The 24,546-nt window shown below is 42.6% G+C and overlaps 2 protein-coding genes across 2 annotated transcripts in view; both read left to right on the top strand.

Moving 5' to 3' along the window:
* The window catches only part of LOC115590256 (serine/threonine-protein kinase DCLK2-like), a 41,415-nt gene extending 23,613 nt beyond the window's left edge, over nt 1-17,802 (top strand). Inside the window, exons 9-16 of the mRNA XM_030431543.1 lie at nt 14,397-14,454; nt 14,751-14,870; nt 14,943-15,089; nt 15,548-15,681; nt 15,795-15,872; nt 15,976-16,072; nt 16,569-16,649; nt 17,266-17,802. Of these exons, the coding sequence (XP_030287403.1) occupies nt 14,397-14,454; nt 14,751-14,870; nt 14,943-15,089; nt 15,548-15,681; nt 15,795-15,872; nt 15,976-16,072; nt 16,569-16,649; nt 17,266-17,460 (910 nt within the window). The 3' untranslated portion in view covers nt 17,461-17,802. The remainder of the gene's footprint in view (nt 1-14,396; nt 14,455-14,750; nt 14,871-14,942; nt 15,090-15,547; nt 15,682-15,794; nt 15,873-15,975; nt 16,073-16,568; nt 16,650-17,265) is intronic.
* Nucleotides 11,725-13,330, top strand: LOC115590259 (tripartite motif-containing protein 16-like). Its single transcript, XM_030431549.1, has one exon. It carries the CDS (start codon nt 11,754-11,756, stop codon nt 13,290-13,292), a length of 1,539 nt encoding a protein of 512 aa, XP_030287409.1. The 5' UTR covers nt 11,725-11,753; the 3' UTR covers nt 13,293-13,330.
* Nucleotides 17,803-24,546: the final 6,744 nt, after the last annotated feature.

The raw sequence follows: 24,546 nt of genomic DNA, 5'->3' as shown, positions 1-24,546 counted from the left end.
GAACTGAGTTCTTACAATATTCATGTCAGATCACACTGGATCCAAACACAGCACACACACATCTGGTTTTATCAGAGGAGAACAGAAAAGTAACATATAATGGTAAAAATCCACCATATCCTGATCATCCAGACAGATTCACTAACTATCAGCAGGTGTTGAGTAAAGAAGGACTGACTGGACGTTGTTACTGGGAGGTGGAGAAGAAGAAGAGCGAGAATGTTGATGTAGCAGTCGCTTACAAGAGTAGATAGATCAGATTTGTTTACAAACACTAAGAAGTCTTGGACATTACATTGTTACAATGATGGTAGTTATGCCTTCTGGCATGACCATCAGATGACTTCCATCTCCGTCCCTGTATCCTCCAGAATAGGAGTGTTCTTAAATAAGAAAGACAATAAAAATAAATGAATAAGATTAAAGTAAAAATAAAAAGAAGGAAATAAAAATAAATTAATATAAACAACATTAAAATAAATGAATAAAAAGAAAAGAAAAAAGGAATACAATACATAGATACAAGAAAATAAATAAAATTAAAAGTTAAAATTAGAAGAAAGACAAAGTAAAAACATAATTCAAAGACAGACAAATAAATAAAAAACATAAATAAATAAAGTAAAAAAGAAAGGAAATTAAAATGAATAAATAAAATTAAAGAGGAAAATTAATGAAATACATTAAAAACAATGAAAATTAAAAATAAAATTAAAAGTATAAGTAAAAATTTAAAGAAAGAAAGAATTGTTTTTTATTGAACGACAATTAAAAAAAGTCGAAACATAAATAAATATAAAAAAATGACAAAAAAAGTAAAAATCAAATGAAATAAAAACAAACGACTGAAATGTGTCAAAGCTTTATTTGTATTAAAAGTTGGAATGCTTGGTTTCGACATTAAATATGTTACAAAGCACTTCATGAATCTCTTTCAGTGCGTCTTTAACACACACACACACACACACTCTGACTGCAGGAAGTCAAACTGGACGTAAAGCAGCTTGTAACGTCTGCAAACCTCCGTCAGAGCAGTTTCTGTATGAGTGGTGTGTTCATGTGACATGAAGGTCACACTGTCCTCCACTATGAACAGGCTGCATGAGGATTTCTTTAAGGACCTTTAAGTTTTCATCACAAACACGTTGACAGTCCAGGAACGAGTGTGTGGAGCACGACTGAGCTGCGTGACTCGTATCTACACACTGACTTGTGTTTGTTTGCTGCCGGCTGTTTGAACCTGTTACATATGAATCATGTGTTCTTTACACCACGGACACACAAAGTTTTTACAAATCAACGTTTAAAGTGACGAGCCTATGGATAAGAGGGCACTTTAAGCACCACTTAGATTCTTACAATGTAACAATGATATCCTTTAATAATAAAATAAATAAAATAACAATCTAAAATATACTTAAATCGTGGAACAAAAATCTCAGTGTTCTGTGTAGTTATCAGTTTTAATAAGACTTAGAACAGCTTTGTGCAGTAAACATATGAGTTCACTTCAGCAATCAGTTTTAAGCAGAGTAGGCACCACCTACCACAAAACAAGAACATTAGCCATATTCTATACTCTAAACATCTCAGTGATCCATGTAGTATTTACTCTTTAGAAAAATAACTCATCACTGCCACTCAAATTCTCAGTGAAACTGACCGCAATAATAATATTCAAAATCAGCCGTGCTCAGCTCTTTACACCTTGTATTGTATTGTACAGGCTTTATACCAGGAAGCGCTGAAGGCTCTGGTCCTACCCTGTCCCTGCTGAGTGTGAAGGAAGGTTTTCGAGATGTGCAGCGCCTGTAGCTCTGGTTTGAGAAATATCTGGAAATATTAAAAATAAATCCAAAATGAGTCTGTGGAAATTAATACTCATGATCAACACTGACATTTAAAGGCAAAAATATGCTTTTGTTGTTGTTCCAACAGATGATGTCTGAGAAATATATGCATACATGCATGAAGAAGAAGAATTAAGTTCATTTGTAAAGATGTTTAACATGTTATTTAACTTCTTAAAAGTTGAGTTTGATCATTAAGCAATGACAACTCCTCCTCCTTGAACCGGCACCTTATTGTGGTGGAGGGGTTTGAGCACCTGAATGATCCTTGGAGCTATGTTGTCTGGGGCTTAATGCCCCTGGCAGGGTCTCCCAAGGCAAACAGGTCCTAGGTGACGGTCAGATTAAGATCAGTTCAAAAGCCTCTAATGAAAGATAGAACCCCAAGGAAGTTCATGTCGTCCGGATTGGCACCACCGGGGCCCCACCCTGGAGCCAGGCCTGGGGTTGCGGCTCGCAGGCCGCACAGCCCAAACGAGCGACGTGGGCCTGCCCTCCAGGGGGCTCACCACTCGCAGGAGGGTTCAGAAGGGGCCAGTGCAGTGTGATTTGGGTGGCAGTCGTAGGCAGGGGCCCCGGTGACCCAATCCCCGGACAGTAACTCTAGCCATGTGGACATGGAATGACACCTCACTGGGGGGGAAAGAGCCTGAGCTGGTGCGGGAGGTTGAGCGATACCGGCTAGAGATAGTCGGGCTCACTTCCACGCACAGTCTGGGCTCTGGAACCCAACTCCTTGAGAGGGGCTGGACGCTCTTCTACTCTGGAGTTGCATGCGGTGAGAGGCGGCGAGCTGGTGTGGGCTTGCTTATCGCTCCTCAGCTCAGCCGCTATGTGTTGGAGTTTACCCCAGTGAACGAGAGGGTCGCTTCCCTGCGCCTTCGGGTCAGGGATAGGTCTCTCACTGTTGTCTCGGCTTATGGGCTGAACAGCAGTGCAGAGTACCCGGCCACCTTGGAGTCCCCGGGAGGAGAGTGCTCCAACCGGGGACTTCGTCGTTCTATTTGGGGACTTCAACGCTCACGTAGGCAGCGACAGTGTTACCTGGAGGGGTGTGATTGGGAGGAATGGCCTCCCCGATCGGAACCCGAGTGGTGTTTTGTTACTGGACTTCTGTGCTAGTCACAGTTTGTCCATAACAAACACCATGTCCAAGCATAGGCCGGAGGTCAATGATTGACTTTGTGGTCGTGTCATCTGACCTCCGGCTGTATGTCTTGGACACTCGGGTGAAGAGGGGGGCTGAGCTGTCAACAGATCACCACCTGATGGTGAGTCGGATCCACTGGCAGGTAGGAAACTGGACTGACCTGGCAGACCCAAACGTATTGTGAGGGTCTGCTGGGAACATCTGGCGGAACCCTTGGTCAGGAGGTCTTTAACTCCCACCTCCGGGAGAGCTTTGACCAGATCCCAAGGGAGGCTGGGGACATTGAGTCTGAATGGACCATGTTCTCCACTTCCATTGTTGGCGCGGCTGTCCAGAGCTGTGGCCGTAAGGTGTCCGGTGCCTGTTGTGGTGGCAATCCCCGAACCCGGTGGTGGACTCCGGAAGTAAGGGATGCTGTCAAGCTGAAGAAGGAGTCCTATTGAGCCTGGTTGGCCCGGGGGACTCCTGAGACAGCTGACAGGTACCGGCAGGCCAAGCGTGCGGCAGCAAGGGCAGTCGCGGAAGCAAACACTTGGGTCTGGGAAAAGTTCGGGGAGGCCATGGAGGAGGACTACCGGTCAGCCTCGAAGAAATTCTGGCAAACCATCCGGCGCCTCAGGAGGGGGAAACAGTCCTCCACCAACACTGTTTAGAGTGGAGGTGGGGAGCTGTTGACCTCGACTGGGGACATCGTCGGGCGGTGGAAGGAATACTTTGAGGATCTCCTCAATCCCACTGACACGCCTTCCATAGAGGAAGCAGAGGCTGGGGACTCAGAGGTTGACCCATTCATCACCCAAGCCGAAGTCACTGAGGTAGTCCGGAAGCTCCTCAGTGGCAAAGCACCGGGGGTGGATGAGATCCGCCCTGAGTACCTCAAGACTCTGGATGTTGTGGGGCTGTCTTGGTTGACATGTCTCTGCAGCATTGCGTGGCAATCGGGGACAATGCCTCTGGACTGGCAGACCGGGATGGTGGTCCACCTATTCAAAAAGGGGGACCGGAGGGTGTGTTCCAACTATCGGGGGTGTAGGAACACATGTCCTTTGTCCTGTCTCTTAACGAGGTCCTGTTCTGTGATGATTATCTTTGACTCAAATTTGCTCCTTCCTCCGAGTTCTTAACCTCTTGACCTGGCAGATCTTCTCCTCTCCACAGAGTGGGAGGATGTTGTTTTCTTGCTATGAACAGATCACCAGAGAACTTATTTTATTAAGTTACAACGACTAAGCACAATAGAGTCCTCTCTCTCCACATCACATGCCAGGAAATGGGGAAAGAAATTGGTTGGGGTAAAGATGACCCAGTCCCCCCCTCACGGGTCAAACCGTTTTATGATCCTGTCTCGGACATTCCAATCCCACTCCGTCTCTATACTTATCCAAATTCCGATACGTTCTGAATATCTATTAAACTACAATATAATTCTTAATTTTAGCAGATTCCCAAATAGCCTAAGACGGTCATACAGTAGATCTTTCCCATGTTATTGTGAAGCCCAAATGAAGTTTATTACTTAATGAATTTGAGGTTTGGGAGAAACTAGCCCCTTCCGTTGGTGATGGGGACAGACTTGCAGATCATTATCCTCTTTGTGTGTGTTATTTACCAGTTAAATGTCTGATATGTTTTGTTAAGATAGAACTACAAGAAATATGTATAAGTCCTTTGTTCTACTGTGTATTGTATACTTCATTGTTTTATGTCTTAATCAGGTTATAATTATTTTGAATGATAAGTGGTCATAATCATGTTGCATCTTTTCACAAAGGCAAAAATTCCACTTTTAAGATCGTGAAGTTTTTGGGAAGTTATAACACGATTTCGAAACATTAAAACAATAGTTTATTTAAAATAAAGTTTTGTCTAAACTCAGAACACCGAAAGAATGATTGTCAGTCAGCCCCCCCTACCCCCTTTTCAGTCTGCTTGCTGCAGGTCATAAAAACAGAGAGCCATGCTCTGCTCCTCACTTCTCTTATGTCACTTCACTTCTCTCCTCTCTGCTTCTCTCTCTTCTGTCTGCCTTCTGTCTGTCTTCTGCTCCTTCTCTTCTCTTCTCTTCTCTTCACTTCTTTTCATTCCTTTATATTTTTATTTTTAAAGTAATCTTTAATTTTATTTTTGCAATAAGCTCTAAGAAAAGCAAATTGAATCACTACTTTAAGTGCTTTACTTTTATCCAAGTTTTTAATAGAACAAAATTCTTTTCTTTTCGATTTTAATATACCGTTAAAGTATCACCGCCTGATCCAGAAGAAGTTGAATTAGTTGAAGAATCAGAACTTAAGAACCACCACTTGAAACAACGAAAAAAAAAGTCTTTTTCAAGACTGTGATCACTTGGTGAAGAATGTTGCAGTCATTGTCTGCTTCAGAAGCCTTGCAAGGAGTCTCCAACAAAAGAGACTTTGTGTGCTCCCAGCCTAGACCGACTCTGCCCCCAGCGCTCCCAATGCGGACCAAGAGTTCCTCAACAGAGTACTGGCCTTCCCTCTGGCTATTGGATCGACACGCCGTGCCATAGTCCAACCCAGAATTCTCAAGGAAACCAAGCTTCAGGACCTCCTGACTCCCAGACAAAACAGGCTGAATGTCTTCATACAGCTGGATCCACACGTGAGAACAAGTTGGGGTCTAAAGTTATGACTTCTGTCTAAAGTTCCGACTTCTGTCTAGGTTCTGACTTCTGTCTAAGTTCTACATTCTATCTTATGAATTTAAGAGATTATGGTCTTGTTAGTATTAAAAATTACTCCCGTAATATTTAATATAAAAACCCGACCCTTTGACTTTACCATCTGCCGACGGTCACATCATTTTACTACTTTGCTTATTACAGTCTTTACCTTTTCTGTTATCTGTTGTTCATCTAAAATTGTCATTTAATTTATCCCAAATTATGTAGTCAATAAACATATATAATCGTTTGTCTTTGTCTGAAACTTAATTTTAATGTGGAGAACCGATGGATATGTGCAAGGAAGTCACTGCTTCAGAATATTGAGACTGAATAAATTGATTTGAAATTGAACAAACTGATCATATCAAACTGGTACAGTTAAGTGTTTGGAATATCTTCCTCCTACATTTCAACAGGCAAGTAATACAGAAGAGTAATTCACATATTGCTGGTGATAATAAATATTCTACTTCTACCATGGAGACCTTTGGGTGTGGCAAAAGTAGTTTGAACTGGGCAGTTCCTGTTGGTGCTGTAGCTGCTGGAGCTGATGTAGCTGTTATCTGACTCAGCATCATCATCACCAGGGTCAGGCCTCTCCTTTGTGCATCTAGAGTATTGATTGACACAGTCAACACTTAGTGCATAGTGCCAGTTTAGTCATTAAAGTGACTGTGATTAAAAGGAGGTATTTAAATTGCTTCATTCACTGAATAATTGTAAAATTGTGCAGAACACCACATTACACATTTTAAAGCATTACCCTAATACATGAATTTTCACGTGGAGGTCCCTGATGGCTGGTCTGGCCCTGGAGATGTTGGCCTGTGTAGCTGGACTCATCTGCACTCTGCCTGCTAATTTTCTTCTTTGTGAAGTAATCTGAGATATCTCCCTGCCTCCGTTTCATACTGTAGTCTACATTCAAAACATGTCCACAAACACAATGAAAAGCAACATGTTATTTGTACTGTAACAACATCACAGTGGCAACAATGATACACATACATACAATGGATGCTAATTGCTAACGTTAGTGAAACAGTGGAGAGATGTTTACGTTTATCCAGATGGAGAGCTAACCAAAGTTAAACACACAAGAACAGTTTCCCATGAAAATTGAACCAAATTTGACCCAAATTTGACCCAAATGGAACAGAAGTTTGCAAAACATTGTTGTGACAGTCCTAAAGAACCTGTACATTTCTGTTCTTACCTTCACTCGGTGCACCTGGGAGCATCACGTTGAGAAAAGGTCTGTGACTGGTGAAGTTACACAAGTTCATTAGCGCAGCTGCGAAGCCACTTCCTTTGTCTTTTTTCCAAAATAAAAGCCTTCACGAGTTCTTAACAGTCTAGTCACACAATTTCGGATTTGCTTCCGTTTTAACCTGCAGTGTCAGTAAAGAGTTTTAGCGTAATGATTGACATTACCCCGAGTCAATGAGCATTGGAGGGGATCACGGGGTGGCCAATCAGGTGCCTCTGCTGGAATGAAGCAGAAGATGTTGAAATCCTCCAGTGTGGTTGTGAAACCACATTCAAGTGAGGAAAAACATGTTGATGGAAAAAAGACTTTAACAGAGTGAAAAAACGATGGAAGAAACCTCAGGAAGAGCCGCAGAGGAGGATCCCTCTTCTAGGACAGATTGACATGCAATAGATGTCGCGTGTACAGAAAATAGCAACAAATCACAGTTTACAAGTTACATTAACAGAAAGTCTGATACAGGTGGAGCCCGAGCCACATGACCTCCTGTCAACCCTGCCGACCTGGAAGAGGGCAGAACACACAAGATAATTAGTAACAAACAGAGAGAGGAATCAAGATTTACAGAAATATAGATATGAGGAGAAAAGTGTGGAGCTTGCAGCTTGTGGGAACATTAAACAAAAACAAACGTTTGAGAAATGCGATATTGATCAGAATAAACAGATTGTTTCTTGTCAGCAGCACAATGTAAATCTGATACTGTAAGAACTCATTGAGACTGACACCAACCCACTGAAGAAGCTTACAGTTGATCTCAAGGGCTAATTAAAGGCTAAATTGAAGAAGTGAGTTTTGAGTTTAGATTTAAAGGCATCAACAGAGCCAGACTGTCTGATGTCAGCTGGGAGGTTATTCCAGAAGAAAGGAGCCCGATAGGAAGAAGCCCTGCAGCCAGCTGACCTTCTTTATCCTGGGAACCATCAGGAGCCCTGAATCCAGAGAGTGTAATGCCCGAGTTGGAATTTATGGTGTAATGAGATCTGACATGTATGACGGGGCGAGGCCGTGTACAGTTTTGTATGTCATCAGCAGCACCTCATAGTCTGATCTTATATGTATTGGGAGCCAGTGTAGAGATGCTAAAATGGGTGTAATATGATCTGATTAAGACTCTGGCTGCAGCATTCTGAACCATCTGAAGACTTTTAGTGCTCTCACGTGGAAGACCTGAAAGTAAGGCATTGCAGTAATCCAGCCTAGACGAAACAAAGGCATGAATCAGGAACTCTGCATCCGCGGTGGACAGGAAGAACCTAATTTTAGCTATATTGTCCAGGTCGTAGAAGGCGATCTTGGTAATTTCGTTAATGTGCTGATCAAAAGAGAGTGTAGAATCAGAAGTAACACCTAGATTCTTGACAGTTGAACTTTGAGAAAAAATGCAGTTGTTGAGAGTCACAGTCACCTGATCAACATGGTGCCTCTGTCTGGCGGGAGCAATGACCAGCATCTCAGTTTTTTCCGAATTTAGGAGCAAGTTGTCTGACATCCACTTCTTCACTGCATATAGGCAGGTCTCTAGTTTCGTGATTTGAGATTTGTCATCAGCTGTTGTGGGCACATACAGCTGAGTGTCGTCCTCATAGGAGTGGAAATGTATTCATTCAATAAATTATTTGGTGGAGAGGTGAAATATATAAAGAGAAGAGCAAAGGGCCCAGAAAAGAGCCCCTGGGAACTCCATACTTCACAGCAGTAACAATTGATGAAGTACTATTGTAAAAAAACACATTGTGTTCTTTTGGACAGGTACGATTTTAGCCAGGCCAGAGATGCCAAGTTGACTTTCAAGTCGGTCTGACAGATAGATATGACAGATAGATATGTCATGATCTATGGTATCAAATGCAGCGCTGAGAACCAGTAACAGAAGCACTGAGGTCGAGTTAGAGTCTAAAGTAAGTAAAATGTCATTTACCACTTTAGCAAGAGCGGTTTTGGTGGAGTGAAGCTCTGAAAGCTGACTGAAAAGGTTACAGGAGATTATTATTATGTAAGTAGCCTGAAAGTTGTTGGGACACGACTCTTTCTAAGACTTTAGAGAAGAAGGGAAGATTGGATACTGGTCGATAGTTATTTAGAGATCCTGGGTCAAGTAGAGGCTGAACCACAGCAGACTAAATACTAGAAGGGACAACACCAGTCATGAGTGATGAGTTAACAATATTTAACATTGTAGGTCCCAGTGCTGGACGTAGTTCTTTAAACAGTTTTGCAGGAAAGGGGTCCAGAACGCAAGTATTTGGTTTAGAGAATGAGACAATTTTTAGATAGTATCTCAAGGGAGATATTTTCAAAATAGCTGAGAAAAACATCAGAAGGATGTTTTATAATAAACTTTGATGAGGAAGTCAGAGATGATGAGTTCATTTTGGTTCTGATCTCATCAATTTTATTGCAAAAGAAATCTAAGAAATCATTTTATTAAAGGGTGCACAGCTCACCGACTGTGGTTTGTGAGTAAGTTTAGCCGCAGTGCTGAAGAGAAATCTAGGATTGTGCTTATTATTGTTTATTAGGCTGGAGAAATATGCTGTTCTAGCAGTATTAAGAGCACGCTTATAGTTTAGTACACTATCACGCCAAGCAAGATAAAAAACGTCCGGTTTAGATTTACGCCATGCTCGTTCCATTTTCCTGCAGGCCTGCTTGAGATCTTGGGTTTCATCAGTAAACCAGGGAGTAGATTTCTTTAGTCGTCTTGTCTTGGTAGAGACCGGTGCCACAGAATCGAGGAGCGAAACAAGAACCGAGTTCACTTACTTTGTGAGTGTAGTTTCGGGGTAGGAGTTGTTTATAAAAGAATTGTGCAGAGGCAAGGCTCGGTGGAATGATAGCAAAATCATTATCGAAACAGATCTCATGCCAGCGTCTGATCCAGAAAGCGGCCGCTTTTCTGGTATTCTCAAATCTATGGCAAAAGCAGTGCCAAAATGCTTCGCCCTTTCCCCTTTCAGATTTCCTATCTATCCTTCGATCTTCAGAGATCTACCAAATGCCACCCTCCCCTTTCTTCCTGTGAGGGCCTTTTTAGAGTCCCTTCTCCAGCATGCCCACTTCTTCTAATTGGTCACTTTGGTAAATCATCCAATAGATTAAAAGAGGGGTTGACCTGTCTCCCTGCTCATCTCCCATAACTCATCTAACTTGCCTGCTGTCAACTTTAGGTCTTGTCCCCAAAATGACCCAAATGGGTTCCCTGTTCTTTTACGGGAAACATAAACATTTAGGCATCTCCCACCATTTGGCGTGTATGTCAGACTCCGGTTTAGTGTTTTATGGTGTCTTGGGTGTCTGCTAGTCTTTGACACACTCACAGTTGGAAACCAACTCCTGGACCTTCACTCACACAAGAAAAACCAATTAGTCATCATTGAATCTAAACTGAGTAGAATCAGGATGTGTTGCCGTCCAGATAACTCATGAGACTTGCCACAGGTTTTGTCACAGTCGCTGAAGGACCAGGACATCAGGCACGTTATCACTGAGCGTCGCTGTGATTGCTGGGCTGATATGACGAGAAGTGAAAACATTTGTGTCACTGATAAAGGGACGGGCTAACGATGCTTCAAATGTAATGAGAGAGTGGTCTGACACAGCAGAGGAGACAGAAGCGACGTTTAGGGCTGACACATCAAGTCCACAGGAAATTATCAGATCGAGAGTGTTACTACTGGAATGAGTGGGTTCATGGACAATCTGAAAAAAGTTGGAAATATCAAGAAGTCTCCAAAAAGCTTTCCCTAGAGGGTCAGAGAGCTTATTCAAGTGGATATTGAAAACCCCAATAATTAGGATTTTATCTGAGCGAGTCACAAGATCTGCAATAAATTCACAGAAGTCTTCTAGGAACTGGGAGTAAGAGGTCTGTACAGTACAACCATGTGAAGCCTGTTCCCTGGACAAGGCTGTTACTATTTGATGAGGGTGGTTTTAAAACCAGAGCCTCAAATGAAGTAAATTTAATATCCTGGTTGGAGTTTAAACTGAAAATAGATTTGTAGATTAGAGCAACACCTCCCTCCTGTTTAGAGGACAAGCAACATGGGCGTAGTTATAGTCAGGAGGAGAGGCTTCATTTAAAGGTTTCAGCCATGTTTCACATAATCATGTCCAGTTTATGCTCAGTGATCAAATCATTAATCAGTCAGGCTGGTGGTTAGCTTCAGTATTTTATCATGTAAGACTGTAAGGTGATGCTGAGATATTTCCCCATTGTCAGATGTGCAGATCAAGACGAGATTATTATGATTTACACATTTAGAGGATGACTGAATGAAAAAGTGGCGAGGGAAGGTGACAGTCTCAATGTCATAAACTTAGCTATCAGTATAAAAGTATTCTGAGCTCATTAAATGGCCTCATTAGCACTTCTTCATCGTATAAAAGAGCCCAAAACCACGTCTTGACTCCAATGACTCAACAGCAGCTCTGGAGTTACTCTGGACTACACTGAAAGCTGCTGAGGACAATGTCACGTTCATTTCCAGGATGAAGACGAGGTTAAAGGAGTGCAGAACACGCTGCCAAAGTTCAGCCTGACTGTAAACATGAAGGTAAGAGTCATAAATGTTGCCAAAGTTCGAGCTGCTCCTTTCCTGATGGTATATTTCCCTCCTCTCACAGATCGGCCAATTCAGGGATTGGTGATCTCACCATGCTCCAAAGTGCAACAGCTGACAAGACAAATCGCTGCAATTCAAAAAGCCATAAAAGAGGGTTTGTTTCCTGCTCAATGCTTTTACTGGCTGAGAGGAGGTGAAACTCTTCAGACGCTCTCTGTTGTTCGGAGGTGAGATGGCCCACCAAGGAAACCGAGTGGACGAGCTGAAATTCAGCTGTTCGATCTGTCTGGATCTACTGAAGGATCCGGTAATTATTCCCTGTGGACACAACTACTGCATGAAGTGTATTAAAGACACGTGGGGTGAAGAGGATCAGGAGAAAACCCACAGCTGCCCTCAGTGCAGGAGGAGCTTCACACCGAGGCCTGAGCTGCTGAAAAACACCATGTTGGCAGAGTTAGTGGAGGAGCTGAAGAAGACTGGACTCCAAGCTGCTCCTGCTGATCTCTGCTATGCTGGAGCTGAAGATGTGGCCTGTGATGACTGCACTGGGAGGAAGCTGAGAGCTGCCAAGTCCTGTCTGCAGTGTGTGGCCTCTTACTGTGAGCAACACCTGCAGCATCACTTTGAATCAGCCGCTTTAAAGAAACACAAGCTGGTGGAGCCGTCCAAGAAGCTCCAGGAGAACATCTGCTCCCGTCACGATGAGGTGATGAAGATTTTCTGCCGCACTGATCAGAAGTGTATCTGCATCGTCTGCTCAATGGACGACCATAAAGGCCACGACACAGTGTCAGCTGCCACAGAGAGGGCAGAGAAGCAGAAGCAGCTCGCTCAAAGTCGGCAGAACGTCCAGCAGAGAATCCAGGACAGAGAGAAAGACGTGAAGGAGCTTCAGCAGGAGGTGGAGTCGACCAATCGCTCTGCTGATGAAGCAGTGGAGCACAGTGAGAAGATCTTCACCCAGCTGATCCGTCTGGTGGAGACCAGACGCTCTGATGTGAAGCAGCGGATCAGATCCCAGCAGGAACTGGATGTTAGTTTGGCCAAAGAGTGTCAGGAGAAGCTGAACCAGGAGATCACTGAGCTGAAGAAGAAAGACGCTGAGCTGGAGAAGTTCTCGCTCACAGAGGACCACACCCAGTTTCTTCACAGCTACCCCTCACTGTCAACACTGACTGAGTCTACAATCTCACCCAGACCAAACATCGACCGCCTGCAGGCCTTTAAGGACGTGACAGCAGCTTTGACAGCAGTCAGAGATCTAATGCAGCTGGTTCTTAGAGAGAAATTACGTTTAAGAGCTGAGTTCTTACAATATTCACGTCAGATCACACTGGATCCAAAAACAGCACACTCATGTCTGGTTTTCTCAGAGGAGAATAGAAAAGCAAAAGTTGATGATGAAAATACATTATATCTTCGTCATCCAGATAGATTCACTCCCTACCCACAGGTGTTGAGTAAAGAAGGACTGACTGGACGTTGTTACTGGGAGGTGGAGATGAAGAAGAGTGAGAGTGTTAGAGTAGCAGTCGCTTACAAGAGTGTTGATAGATCAGGTACGCTTGGATACAATAAGAAGTCTTGGGCATTACGTTGTCACGGTAGTTATATCTTCTATCATGACAGTCAGGGTACTTCCATCTCCGGCCCTGTATCCTCCAGAATAGGAGTGTTCCTGGATCACAGTGCAGGTATTTCTGTCCTTCTACAGCGTCTCATCCGACACCATGAGACTCCTCCACAGAGTCCAGACCACATTCACTGAGCCGCTCCATGCTGGATTTTGTCTTTCTGGTCCTGATGGAGACACTGCTGAAGTGTGTAAAGTGCAGCAGTGATTAAAGAGGCAGAGGAGAGTTTAACATCAGAGAAATGTGTTGTAGCTTCTCTCTCTTTACAGGGAGAACTGAAGTGATGTGAGCCCGGATGGTTCTGCTGATTGGACCTCTTGTGTGTGTTGTATCAGATGCAGAATGTGTATATATGTGTGATGGTGATGAGCTGCTGAGCTGCCACGTCCTTATTGAAGCAGCAGTGAGTTCAGCTGACAGGCCTTCAGCTGGATGCCTCAGATATTATAGAATGTTGTGTTTTCCTCTGGATGGAATCTGATCTGGGTCCAGTTTTATTGATGTGAAGTCGTGTATCAGTGTGTAACTGTGATCAGTTTGTACAATCTAATAAATGTGTGACGTGATGCTGGAATCAGACTGTGTTTGTTTCTGCTCTGCTCAAACTTTCATTCTTCTCATCGACTACTGATGACCAACAGTCCAAAACTCTGAATAAATTAACCACGAAGGAAAATGAAATAAACAAAAAAAAAGAAAAGAAATAAAGAAAATTAAAAGTGGAATATTAAAAGAAAAAAAAAGAAAAAGAAAGAAGTGAAGGATAAATAAACAACAATAAAATAAACTAATCCAAAAATAAAATAAAATCTATAATAAAAAAAATAAAAAATAAATGAAAGTAAAAGTAGAAAATAAAATAAAGAATTAAAAAAAATTAAAAGAAATAAAATTAAATTAAAAATTAAAATAAAAATAAAATTAAAGGTGGAAAATTGATGGAATAAAACACAAAATACAAAAAAATTAAAATAAAGAAGATAAATTAAGTTCAGTTAAGTTCAGGGAAGTTCAGTAAAGTTCAGTAAACTTCAGGACAGTTCAGGGAAGTTCAGGACAGTTCAAGACAGTTAAGGAGGGTTATAACATCCTTAATTATGAATTATGGAACTAAGCGGACCATGCTGGTGGAATCTGGAAGAAGGATGAGCAAAGAGAACGCAGAGGGGAACTAATAATGACAATAATAATTATAATAATGATAATAGTAATAAGTGGTGTTGTGATTTGACTGACAGGTCGACGGGACAGGAGTATGCTCTGAAGATCATCGACAAAGCTCGCTGCTGTGGGAAGGTAACACTGATTTATAGAGCTCATACTTTTATTCTAATGACTAAAGGACAGTGTTGTTTGTTTCTCTGATGTTTAGGACACTTAATAACATGTCAGTGTGACAGAAAAGAGTTTACTGTGAACTGGACATCAGATCCAGACCTGAGATGATGTGATTGTTTCACCCTGGAGGCAGAAACGTTCGAGGTTGTGAGAGTTATTTTAAGTCTCTGTAGATTTATGTTAAGAGATGAATATAATGAAGCTGGTGTACTGTGTGTGTGTGTGTGTGTGTGTGTGTGTGTGTGTGTGAACAGGAGCACCTGATAGAAAACGAGGTGGCGGTGCTGCGGAGGGTCCGACATCCGAGCATCATCCAGTTAATCGAGGTGGATGAAACGCCCAGTCAGCTGTTCCTGGTCATGGAGCTCGTCAAGGTGCTCCTTCTTCTTCTTCTTCTTCTTCTTCTTCTTCTTCTGTTGTTATTCTCACACCTGTGCCTCCTTCAGGGCGGCGACCTGTTTGACGCCATCACCTCCTCCACCAAGTACAGCGAGCGTGACGCCAGCGCCATGGTGTTCAACCTGGCTGGAGCCATCAAGTACCTGCACCGGATGAACATCGTCCACCGAGACATCAAACCGGAGAACCTGCTGGTACGACGTCACAACTTCTCCGGGTTTTAAAAGCTGCAATACAGAAGTTTGTAAACTCACCAGACTGTTGTACTTGTTCTCATACCTGAACAAAGCTCCCCAAGGCACCAGGCAAGCTTACAACTTAGCTAACAAGCTACTGATTAGATATAAAGCAAACAGGTGGTCGAATCTTCACCTTTAAGACCGTACGATATTAGACTGTGGATTGGAAACAGTGCAGAGGTTCAGAGAGAATCGCCACCTTCACAACCTGCACACTGATCGTCAGTCACACCTGGATAAACTTTCTGCTGTTTCACTGATGAAGAGCAGATGATCATCTGTTTGGTTGCAGATGAACGGATGTCAAAAGGAAAAGATGTCCTTTATTGTTCTTCCTGTGTGTCTGAAAAACTACCAAACAGACGCTGCCGAGTACAGAAGTGCACCAAGTTGTTTGTCCGTGTGTCCTGCAGGTGTGCGAGTATCCGGACGGCACCAAATCTCGGAAGCTGGGCGACTTCGGTCTGGCGACGGTGGTTGAAGGACCGCTGTACACCGTGTGCGGCACGCCGATGTATGTCGCCCCAGAGATCATCGCCGAGACCGGGTGAGAGAGGAGACGAGTTGGAGACGAACTGCTGGGTCAGGACAGGTGAACTGACACTGAACTGTGTGTGTGTGTGTGTGTGTGTGTGTGTGTGTGTGTGTGTGTGTGTGTAGGTATGGTCTGAAGGTGGAAATCTGGGCAGCGGGAGTGATCACCTACATCCTGCTGTGTGGATTCCCTCCCTTCAGAAGGTCAGAGGAGACGACAGTTTTGTTTTATATTCAATATTTGGTGTCTTCAGTGCCGTCGATAAATAAGTCGTCCTTTCTTTTTCCCCCGTCTTCCTCTCCGCAGTGAAAACAATGTGCAGGAGGAGCTGTTCGATCAGATCCTCAGAGGGAAGCTGGAGTTTCCGTCTCCGGACTGGGACGCCATCAGCCTGCCGGCCAAGGTACCGCTCGTCATAAGATGGGGCGTTCACATGCTGGGGGGGAACAGTCCGACATCAGGGCGCTGCAGTCAGCACAAACACAGTTTAATGACATTTATTCAAACACATCTGGTGAACTACAAACCTTCAGTAATAAAGACTGAGCTTCAATCGTCAGTGGACTTTATCCAAAATGATACATCATAATATTTGTTTTTATTTAGTATAATAAATCTGAACCACATAAATCAATGTAATCAAGTAAAAAGCTCATTATTTCCTTCTGTGTTGTAACCAGGTAGAAGAATGAAGTAGCAGGTAATTGAAATACTAAAGTAAAGTACCTGGAAGTTGTACTTAAGTACTTCGGTAAACATTTATATTCCACTTGTTGTCAACACGCGAGACGTAGCGTGTTGAGCTTGGACTCTAAACACTTTTCATGTGAGATGTTTTCACGTTAGATTCAGTAGAACGTGTGTTCAGGCTGCTGACAGTCACATGACCTGCTCCTCAGATGCTGATTAGCCAGATGCTGCAGGTGAATGTGGACACTCGTTTCACTGCCGAGGAGGTCCTGTCACACCCCTGGGTGACGGTAAGAGCACACACACCACAACTTCAGCTTCTTTAGTCAATAACTCTGTGAAACACGGGACTGATTCTCTCTTTTTGTGACTTTTTGGAGACTTTCACATTCAAGTAACTCATCAGACAGTTAAATTATGAAGCTGCGTTCTGAATTAAGCCATGGGGACGTTGTTTAGACCCCAGAAAGTCCCTGATTGGGGGGACGTCTTCGGGCGTTGGACTTACAGCGCCTGCAGTGTTTAATTTTAGCCATTTTTTAAATCTGCAGCTATAAAAGTTTCCCGGAGAAGTCGCTGAGAAAAGGATTATGGGTAACACTTTTGGTGCTTGGCAGCACACAACTGTTAAGTGTTAAGCTAAGTGGGCTAAACAATAACAATAAGTAGGATTCAAACCTAAATCTTTCTAAATGAATGAGACACGATTAATCGAAGAAAGAAAGTGTGTGACTCGGTTCTGTTTGAATGACGGGAAACACTGGAAGTAGCATAGAATTCCATCCATCAGCAGACTCATTTAATCTCTGCAGTGGAAGTTAGTTTCTTTAAAATAAGTTTCTTAACAGTATAAAAAGTAATCACTGTGTTTTGTTTTAAATGTGTTATTGATGTGTGTCTGTTCAGGATGAGGCTCCTGTGGACTCCAACACTGTGAGCAGCACTGAAGACCAGACCAGCGGAGACACACTGGAACCAGAACACGATACTGGAGACCAAACAAGTTCCTTCCCCTCTGGTCTGAACCACATCCCCCTTTTTTCATCGACTGGAAACCAAACACAGCTCGTCAGGAAGTCGTCCTGTTTTTCTTTTGAATGAAGACTAAATGAGTTTAATCACCTCCAGTGTTGAACACATCCTGTTTGCTCTTTTGGAAACCAAATTAGTTTTATCTTCTGGAAGCCAAACGAGTCCACCACCATCGAGTCCAGGATCGGACCCCATTACACCACCTGGAAACCAAATGACTTCTCTCAGACCTGAACTAGAAAACATCACCAAACAAGTTCCCTTATTACTGTTTTTTGGACATTTACATCTTCTGGAAACCCAACAGAACTTATCACGTACAGTTCAGCTCTACTGACAATTTCCCCACCTCTGGTCCGGAATAACTTCCTTTATCTTCAAATGGGAACAAAACCAGTTCCCTTCCCATCTCTATTCATCTAATGAAAAACTGAGCAAGTTCCCTTAAATCTGGTCCAGAATACATCGTGTTGAATGTACGAGAAACCAAATCAGTGTCTTCACCTCGGGTCTAAAAACATATCACCATTCATCTACTGGAAACTGAGCAAGTTCCCTTGAATCCTACCCCGAGTACATCCTTTCTAATCAACTGGAAACCAAATTAGTTCCCTCCCCTTTGGTCTAGAACACATCCCTGTTTGTTTTACTGTAAACCCAAAACCAGGTCCCTCCCAATATTTGATCTAGAACACTTTTCATCTACTGAAAACTGAGCAAGTTCCCTTAAATTTTGTCCCCTTTTTAATCTACTTCAAACCCAGTTGTTCCCTCACCTCGGGTCAGGAACATGTTTCCTTTTAAGTACTGGAACCCAAACAAACTTCCTGAAATCTGCTTCACTTCTTCCACTGACAGCCAGTTGAGTTCCCTCACCTCATAAGTCTAGGACGCACCCAATTTCATGAACTGAAAACCAGAAAGGTTCCCTAATCTGTGAACTGGAGCCCGCCCCCTCTAATCAACTGGGAACCAACAAGTTCCCTCACTCATGGTCAAGAACTCGACCTGTTTTTTCTACTTCTTTGATTTACTGGTAACCAAACAAGTTCCCTCGAGTCCAGAACTTCTTGGTTTCTACTGGACAGAAAATAAGTTTCCCTCCTGCTTGTCATAAAGAAGTTCTGTTTTATCTACTGGAAACTGAGCAAGACTCCTTAACTTGAGTCCAGTCTTTATCTCGTAGGTGGTCCTCACCTGTGGTCCAGACCAACACTAAACTGACTGAAGACTCTCAAGAGTCCTGTTTCTGCTGCTGCACTGGAAAGTATTTAAATTCTCTTAGATGAGCTCCGTTGAACTTCTTTTAGAGGTCCTTTTTTCTCGATGAGAGGAGTCCCATTTTGTTTTGGCTGGACATTAATGAAGTCGCCTCACTGCTGCTTGGAGAACACCCACCATATCAACACTGGGACGCCATGAAGGTGCTATTGGACTCATCCCTGTCATCACCCGGTGTTCTCAAGGGACTGGACCATCTCGTGAAAACGACCCATACCTCTGGTCTGAATTATGAACTCTGAGGCTCTGAAAAGCCTCAAACCACTTTCATAAGGATACAAACAGCTGGTTCACTGGTTCCCTCTGGTGTAGGGATTATTGTCTCCGTGGTCCCTGACGCTTGGCGGCCAGGATGTCTTCCATTTATTCTGGGAAACGGTCCAGTTCCTCCTGCCTTTACCCTACAGCTCTCCTTCCACTGACCTGAAGGACGTTTCTCATTTCCTCTACTTGGCGCCCAAAGACCGGAGGAGATACGAGTACTGTGCCTGTTTATGCTGCTGATGAATTCCCCTTAATATCCTAAATCTCAGCCGTTTCTTCACCGGTTCAGCTCCTCAGATCTCAGCTCCTGTCATCAGCTGTATAGACTGATGAGGCTCATTGTTTCCAAAAGTTTGACATCTTGGTGTGAAAGAGTCTCATGTCTGTAACAAACGATGGAGCAAGAGCCGGGGTCATTAGCCTAGCTTAGCTTGAAAACTAAAGGATACTAATACGGGGAAAGAGGAAGCCTGGTTATTTCAGAAGTTCAAAGACCTGCTTCTTTAGATCCAGCTTCAGAGGTTTTTGTTTGACAAATTTTTGAGCATTGAAGCCGTTTCCCCCCCATGTTTCAAGTCTTTAAGCTAAGCTAGGCTAGGCTAAGCTAAGCTAATCTAAGCTAATCACCTCCGGACTCCATTCTTCTCAGCAGAACATGAGCTCGTCCAGATTTTGTTCCCACCCAAATCTTGTGTTTAAAAACCAAATTTCCGCTCGTATTTCATTTCGTAGCATTGATTGTTTAAAACCTTTAACTTACAAACTGATGTTCTGAATAAATACAGACCTATTAAACGATGAGCCTCATCTACGAAGACTCAGTGTCCTCCTCCTCTCCACTGAAGGACACTTTCCATCGCCCAGCTCCCGTCCTTCCCCGTTTCCCCCCAACGCTTCGTACTGTAACTCAAATCAACCGAGTGACTTCCTAAAGAACAATCTCAACAACCTTTTCGAGGTTTCTACCTGCAGTATGACTGAGGTAAAGGGCCCGTTCCAGTCCAAACCCAGAGCTCCCTGCCTCTCCTCCTGTCTGGCAGCAACCGGAGGATAAAACATGTTGTATACACTGTAAATATCACTCTTGTCTGTTGGTGTCTATCTGTGTGAGTCAGTTGTGAAGTAGGGAAATAGTAGCAGTTTGAAAAAAAAATGTAAAAAAAAAACACTACAATGAAAAGAAACAATCTCATCATAGACGCGATGTGTCAGCACCCTGAAAAAACCTTGTTTTTCCTCAAAGTTCTAGATTTTAAAGACGATTATTCTCATTGATATTGAAAAACTTTGGACATTTTTCTCAATCTACAGTGGTGGAAGGTACCTAAGTATGTACAAGCATTAGAGTATTTCAATTTCATTACTCAAACTTTGACGATTTGATGCCTTTCTTGGTCTCACGGTGTTGTTCCAGTATTTATAAACCTTGGCCCCCTCGTTCTCCAATGCCCCTCAGAACAGAATTACAAGAAGTAGTCGTGAAATCTCCTCCTAACAAATGGGACCAATCCTTAAAAACCCTCATACGTCATTAGTCGCCATCGACAGCGTTTATGTAAACGAACCTGATTGGACCGATATGCCGTCTCCAGTTGCGAGGGTTTCTCTTACGTTACCATCCTGTAAGTGTCACAAGCACTGACAGAAAAACAGAGAATGTAACATTATCGAGCAAAAGGTTAGGGATTGTTTTATGGTTGGTATGAAGAAAAGACCCATAATATGTTGAAATCACAGTTGAGAACCTCCATGTAGCGCGAACACTGCGTCCTACAACTCCATCCCAACAAGAATCAGGACACCATCAGCTAGACGATTGAAAAACATACGGGTCAAGGAGGGTATTAGAACTGGGCCGTTGGGTTTAATACATTAAAAAAGGGTACAGAAGGTTTTGGCATTTGTGGGGCTGCAAGTTTATCATTAAATGAAACTTGTACTGTGACATTTACGATGCAGGACGATGGAGTATTTTTGCTCAGCGGGGTTTCAGTCCGAGTACTCGCTCCACCACTGACGCTAAAGTAACTCGGATGAGATTCAAGGTTTCTGACGGTCGCTGACGAACTGTAACGAAAGAGTTCCTCGCCGAAAAAAGTCCCCGATCGATCAGGTAGCAAACGTTGCCTGGCAACAGAGGACTGGACAGCGACGGACGTCTTCCTTACATGGACACGTGTCTGTGAGATGTGACATAGTGGGTCACCAACCAATCATATCGCTCCATCCACACATCCATCATGTTGTCTGTTGATGTAACAGCTCATACGAATCACTGAGGACGGAGGTGTGTGTGTGTGTGTGTGTGTGTGTGTGTGTGTGTGTGTGTGTGTGTGTGTGTGTCTGCATCAAGGGAAGGGGGGCACGTAGTTTTAAAACTTGAGAAGAAGTCAGTCGTCACCTGGAGGATAAATGTGTTGACCTGACGCAGTGTTGTGACCTTTGACCTTAGCACGACCTTTCCATGGCCTTGACCTTTGGCTGAGTCGCTGATGAAGAGTCGGACGATGTTCTTCTGATGAGGCCGCGTTGTAGACGACGACGACGAGACCTTTAAAAAAACTAACTCGTATCTATTTTTCTTCAACAAATCGACTCAGAAGATTTTCTAGGTCAAATTCACGGTTACTAAGCAGCTCAAACGGAAGCATCACATTCACATATGTCCAAATTTGAGTCAGACGCTTTTGATTAAGTAGAAATTCAGCAGTACAAAGTTTTCTAGCAGGAACGTGCAGCTACGATCCAGGACATTAGTACACAGTAGTTTTATTCAGTCTGGTGGAGTTGGAGGCGACAGGCTGCACAGTTTCTACTTCTCAGTGAGGAAACAAACTGTTTCCCCTCGTTAACGTCATCAGGCTCAGCAAGAAGAGTCGGACTCTTTCAGTCAGCGGCTCGGCCTCTGACCTTCTATGCCTGCTATGAACCCAGTAGTCTTAATTCTTTTCTCTTTGCTTTAAACCAAAAGGAGCCTTCTGTTGACGCCGTTAGCGGTGCAGCCACACCTGCGTCCACACGCAGCTGAAATCCTCTCCGTCCGACGCTGACGGGCCGTCAATGACAAGCAGCACCGACGAGTTTTATAACCTGAGAAGAGAACGGATCGTTAGCATCAGCGCTAACGTTGAAGAAACTCATCGTCGGTTCGGCACGTTCGAGCCAAACGGGTAATGTTTCTTCACATGAATCAAAGGAACAGTTAGAAAAAGGAGATTCAGTCTTTATCTCTTCGCACATGGAGAATACACCACATAAATCCATGAACTGCTCCTTTAATTTCTGACCCAATCCACCTGGTTCCTCCCTCCAGAAAAGTCTGGAGTGGATTTCAGTGATGTGACTCGGGCTGGCTGCAGTTTTTAACCCTGTGTGTGTGTTTTTAATGAGATGCAGTGTGAATGTGTGTGTGGACATTTCCCATCATGCCTCATGTTAGACAGGAACTGTTTTTATTTTTTATTTTTAATGAAGTGCAGTAGATGAATTAGGAGTTTGAACCCGACCCGGGCTGGTTCTCCTGAAAGGATCTGTGAGGTTCAGTTCAGTCAGAGGATTTGTGCTGAATCGTTTTATTCTGTGAGAAGTCGTCACATGTTTTAGGAAGAAGCCTTCTGACGCGTGGAAAGGTTTTTACTTTTGTAAAGATTCTGAGCTCAAACTTTCTCCACGTTGACGCACTGCGAGTGTTTTAACCTCTAAATGAAACCTGATACTTTGAGGAGAACTGGTCCTGGTTGAAGTGGAAGGAGGTGTGAGGAGAACAGTGTTGTGAAGACATGTTGTCGACATGTTTTAATGCTAACAACGATCTGTAACGTGACGTGTGTTGATATGAAACCTGTGTGTTTGTGGCCATCAGGCTGCAGGCGTCGGGCCGAAACAAAAAGCCTGACGTGCATCGAGAAAAGAAACGATCGACTGTGAAAATAAAAAGCTGATGCAGCGGCATCAAGTTAACCTGCTGCGTCTGTGACTGTCGTCTTCTTACCGACTGATAAACCGTCTCACTGAACAGTCTGTCCACCTGAACACTTCAGCTATTATATATGTGCAAAGTTCACATGAAGAAGGAAATAAAGAAGTATAGAAAGTATTTTGAGCTCATTAAATGTCTTCATTAGCACTTCTATGAAACTCAGACAATAAAAATACAATTCATGAAATTATTTAAAAAAAAGACAATATAATATGAATACAAATAAAGAAAACAATTCAAAAATAAATGACAGACAAAAAATAAAGAAATACAGGAAAAAATATTTAAAAAATATTAAAACAAAAATTATTTAAAAAGACAAAAAAAGAATGAAAAAAGACAGAAGAAATAGAATAAATAATAAAAACAGAAACAATGAAAAAGAAAGTAATTTAAAAATGAATGAAATAAAAAAAAAGATAAAAAAGAAATGGAAAAACTACAGAAAAGACAGAAAGTGATAAAAAAATATATAAAGAATGAAAATGAGAGAAACAAAAATTTATTGTAAAAAAGACAAAAAATCATACAAAATATAAAAATGAATTTACAAGACAGAAAATAAAATATAAGTAACATAAGTAAAAAAGAAGGACACGATGAGTGTTTGAAGTTTCCCTTTTGTTATTTTCTGGAATGAGGCGGAGCGTGACAGGACGCTTTGACCTGTAACGAGCTCAGCGACAGACTGAAGAGGACGTTTCACTGACAAACACAAAGCCACATCTCAACTTCTCACAGATATAATGAGACAAGAACAACAGGCGTGTCTCCAGTCATGATCACAGATCAATATATCAACTTAAAGCTCGGCTGTAAACCTGCACAGGACAGATGAACACGCTGCCAACGTTCAGACCGACTGGAAACCAGTAAAGGAATCTTTCACTGCAAACTGCTGCACTTCCTGCTGTGAATGCAGACGGACGACTCCTCCCTCTTCTCCAACTGTCTGACTGGGTTTGCTGTGTTGGGAAAGTTCACTTTCTACATCAACTAGTTCAACGTTCAGTTCACAAACTTTAAAATGAACTCGTTCAGTTCCAAAGTTCACAGTTCCAAATATCAAAAATAAAATACATCAATAAGTAAATAAATAAATAATTTCAAAAAAGAAGAAGAAAGGGAAAATAAAATAATAAATAAATAGATAGTTCAGACAGTGGCTTCAGGGGAAAACTTTTCATAATGACTCAGTAAGGTATTACTTTTTTAGTTTTTTGACAAAATCTGAGATTTAATCAAAGAGCTCAGTTCCAGGAGAAAAGGAGCAAATTTAGGAAGTGATTTTGCAAATCTTTGTTTGTGAATAAAACATTTTGCATATGATAACAAAGTTCATCATGTGTTCAAGAGCATTATCTTCTAGTTAACAGCAAATAACATGTTTAAGGGTCAGAGAACAGACAGAGAGCAGCAGCAAAAAAGGAGATTCAACATCACTCCAAAACTTTGTAGATATATCACAGTAAAAGAACAGATGTGAAGCCTTCATTTGTTTTTGTCTCCATGCTCAGCACATTGATGGTGCGACTCTGTGGAGGCTGGTGTTTCCACTGTTGTGTCCGTTCAGGACGAATTCATCTGTGTTGGTTTGGTGAAGCCTCACTGCATGTTTGGTATGCAGCTGT

The sequence above is a fragment of the Sparus aurata genome, chromosome 10 (genome assembly GCF_900880675.1).
Source record: "Sparus aurata chromosome 10, fSpaAur1.1, whole genome shotgun sequence".
NCBI classification, from domain to species: Eukaryota; Metazoa; Chordata; class Actinopteri; order Spariformes; family Sparidae; genus Sparus; species Sparus aurata.
Note: the sequence above shows the minus strand (reverse complement) of the source record. Positions and strands in the feature narration are given on the sequence as shown.

Coding starts and splice junctions, on each gene's coding strand:
- LOC115590259 (XM_030431549.1), top strand. CDS start 11,754: ATGGCCCACCAAGGAAACCGAGTGGACGAGCTGAAATTCAGCTGTTCG.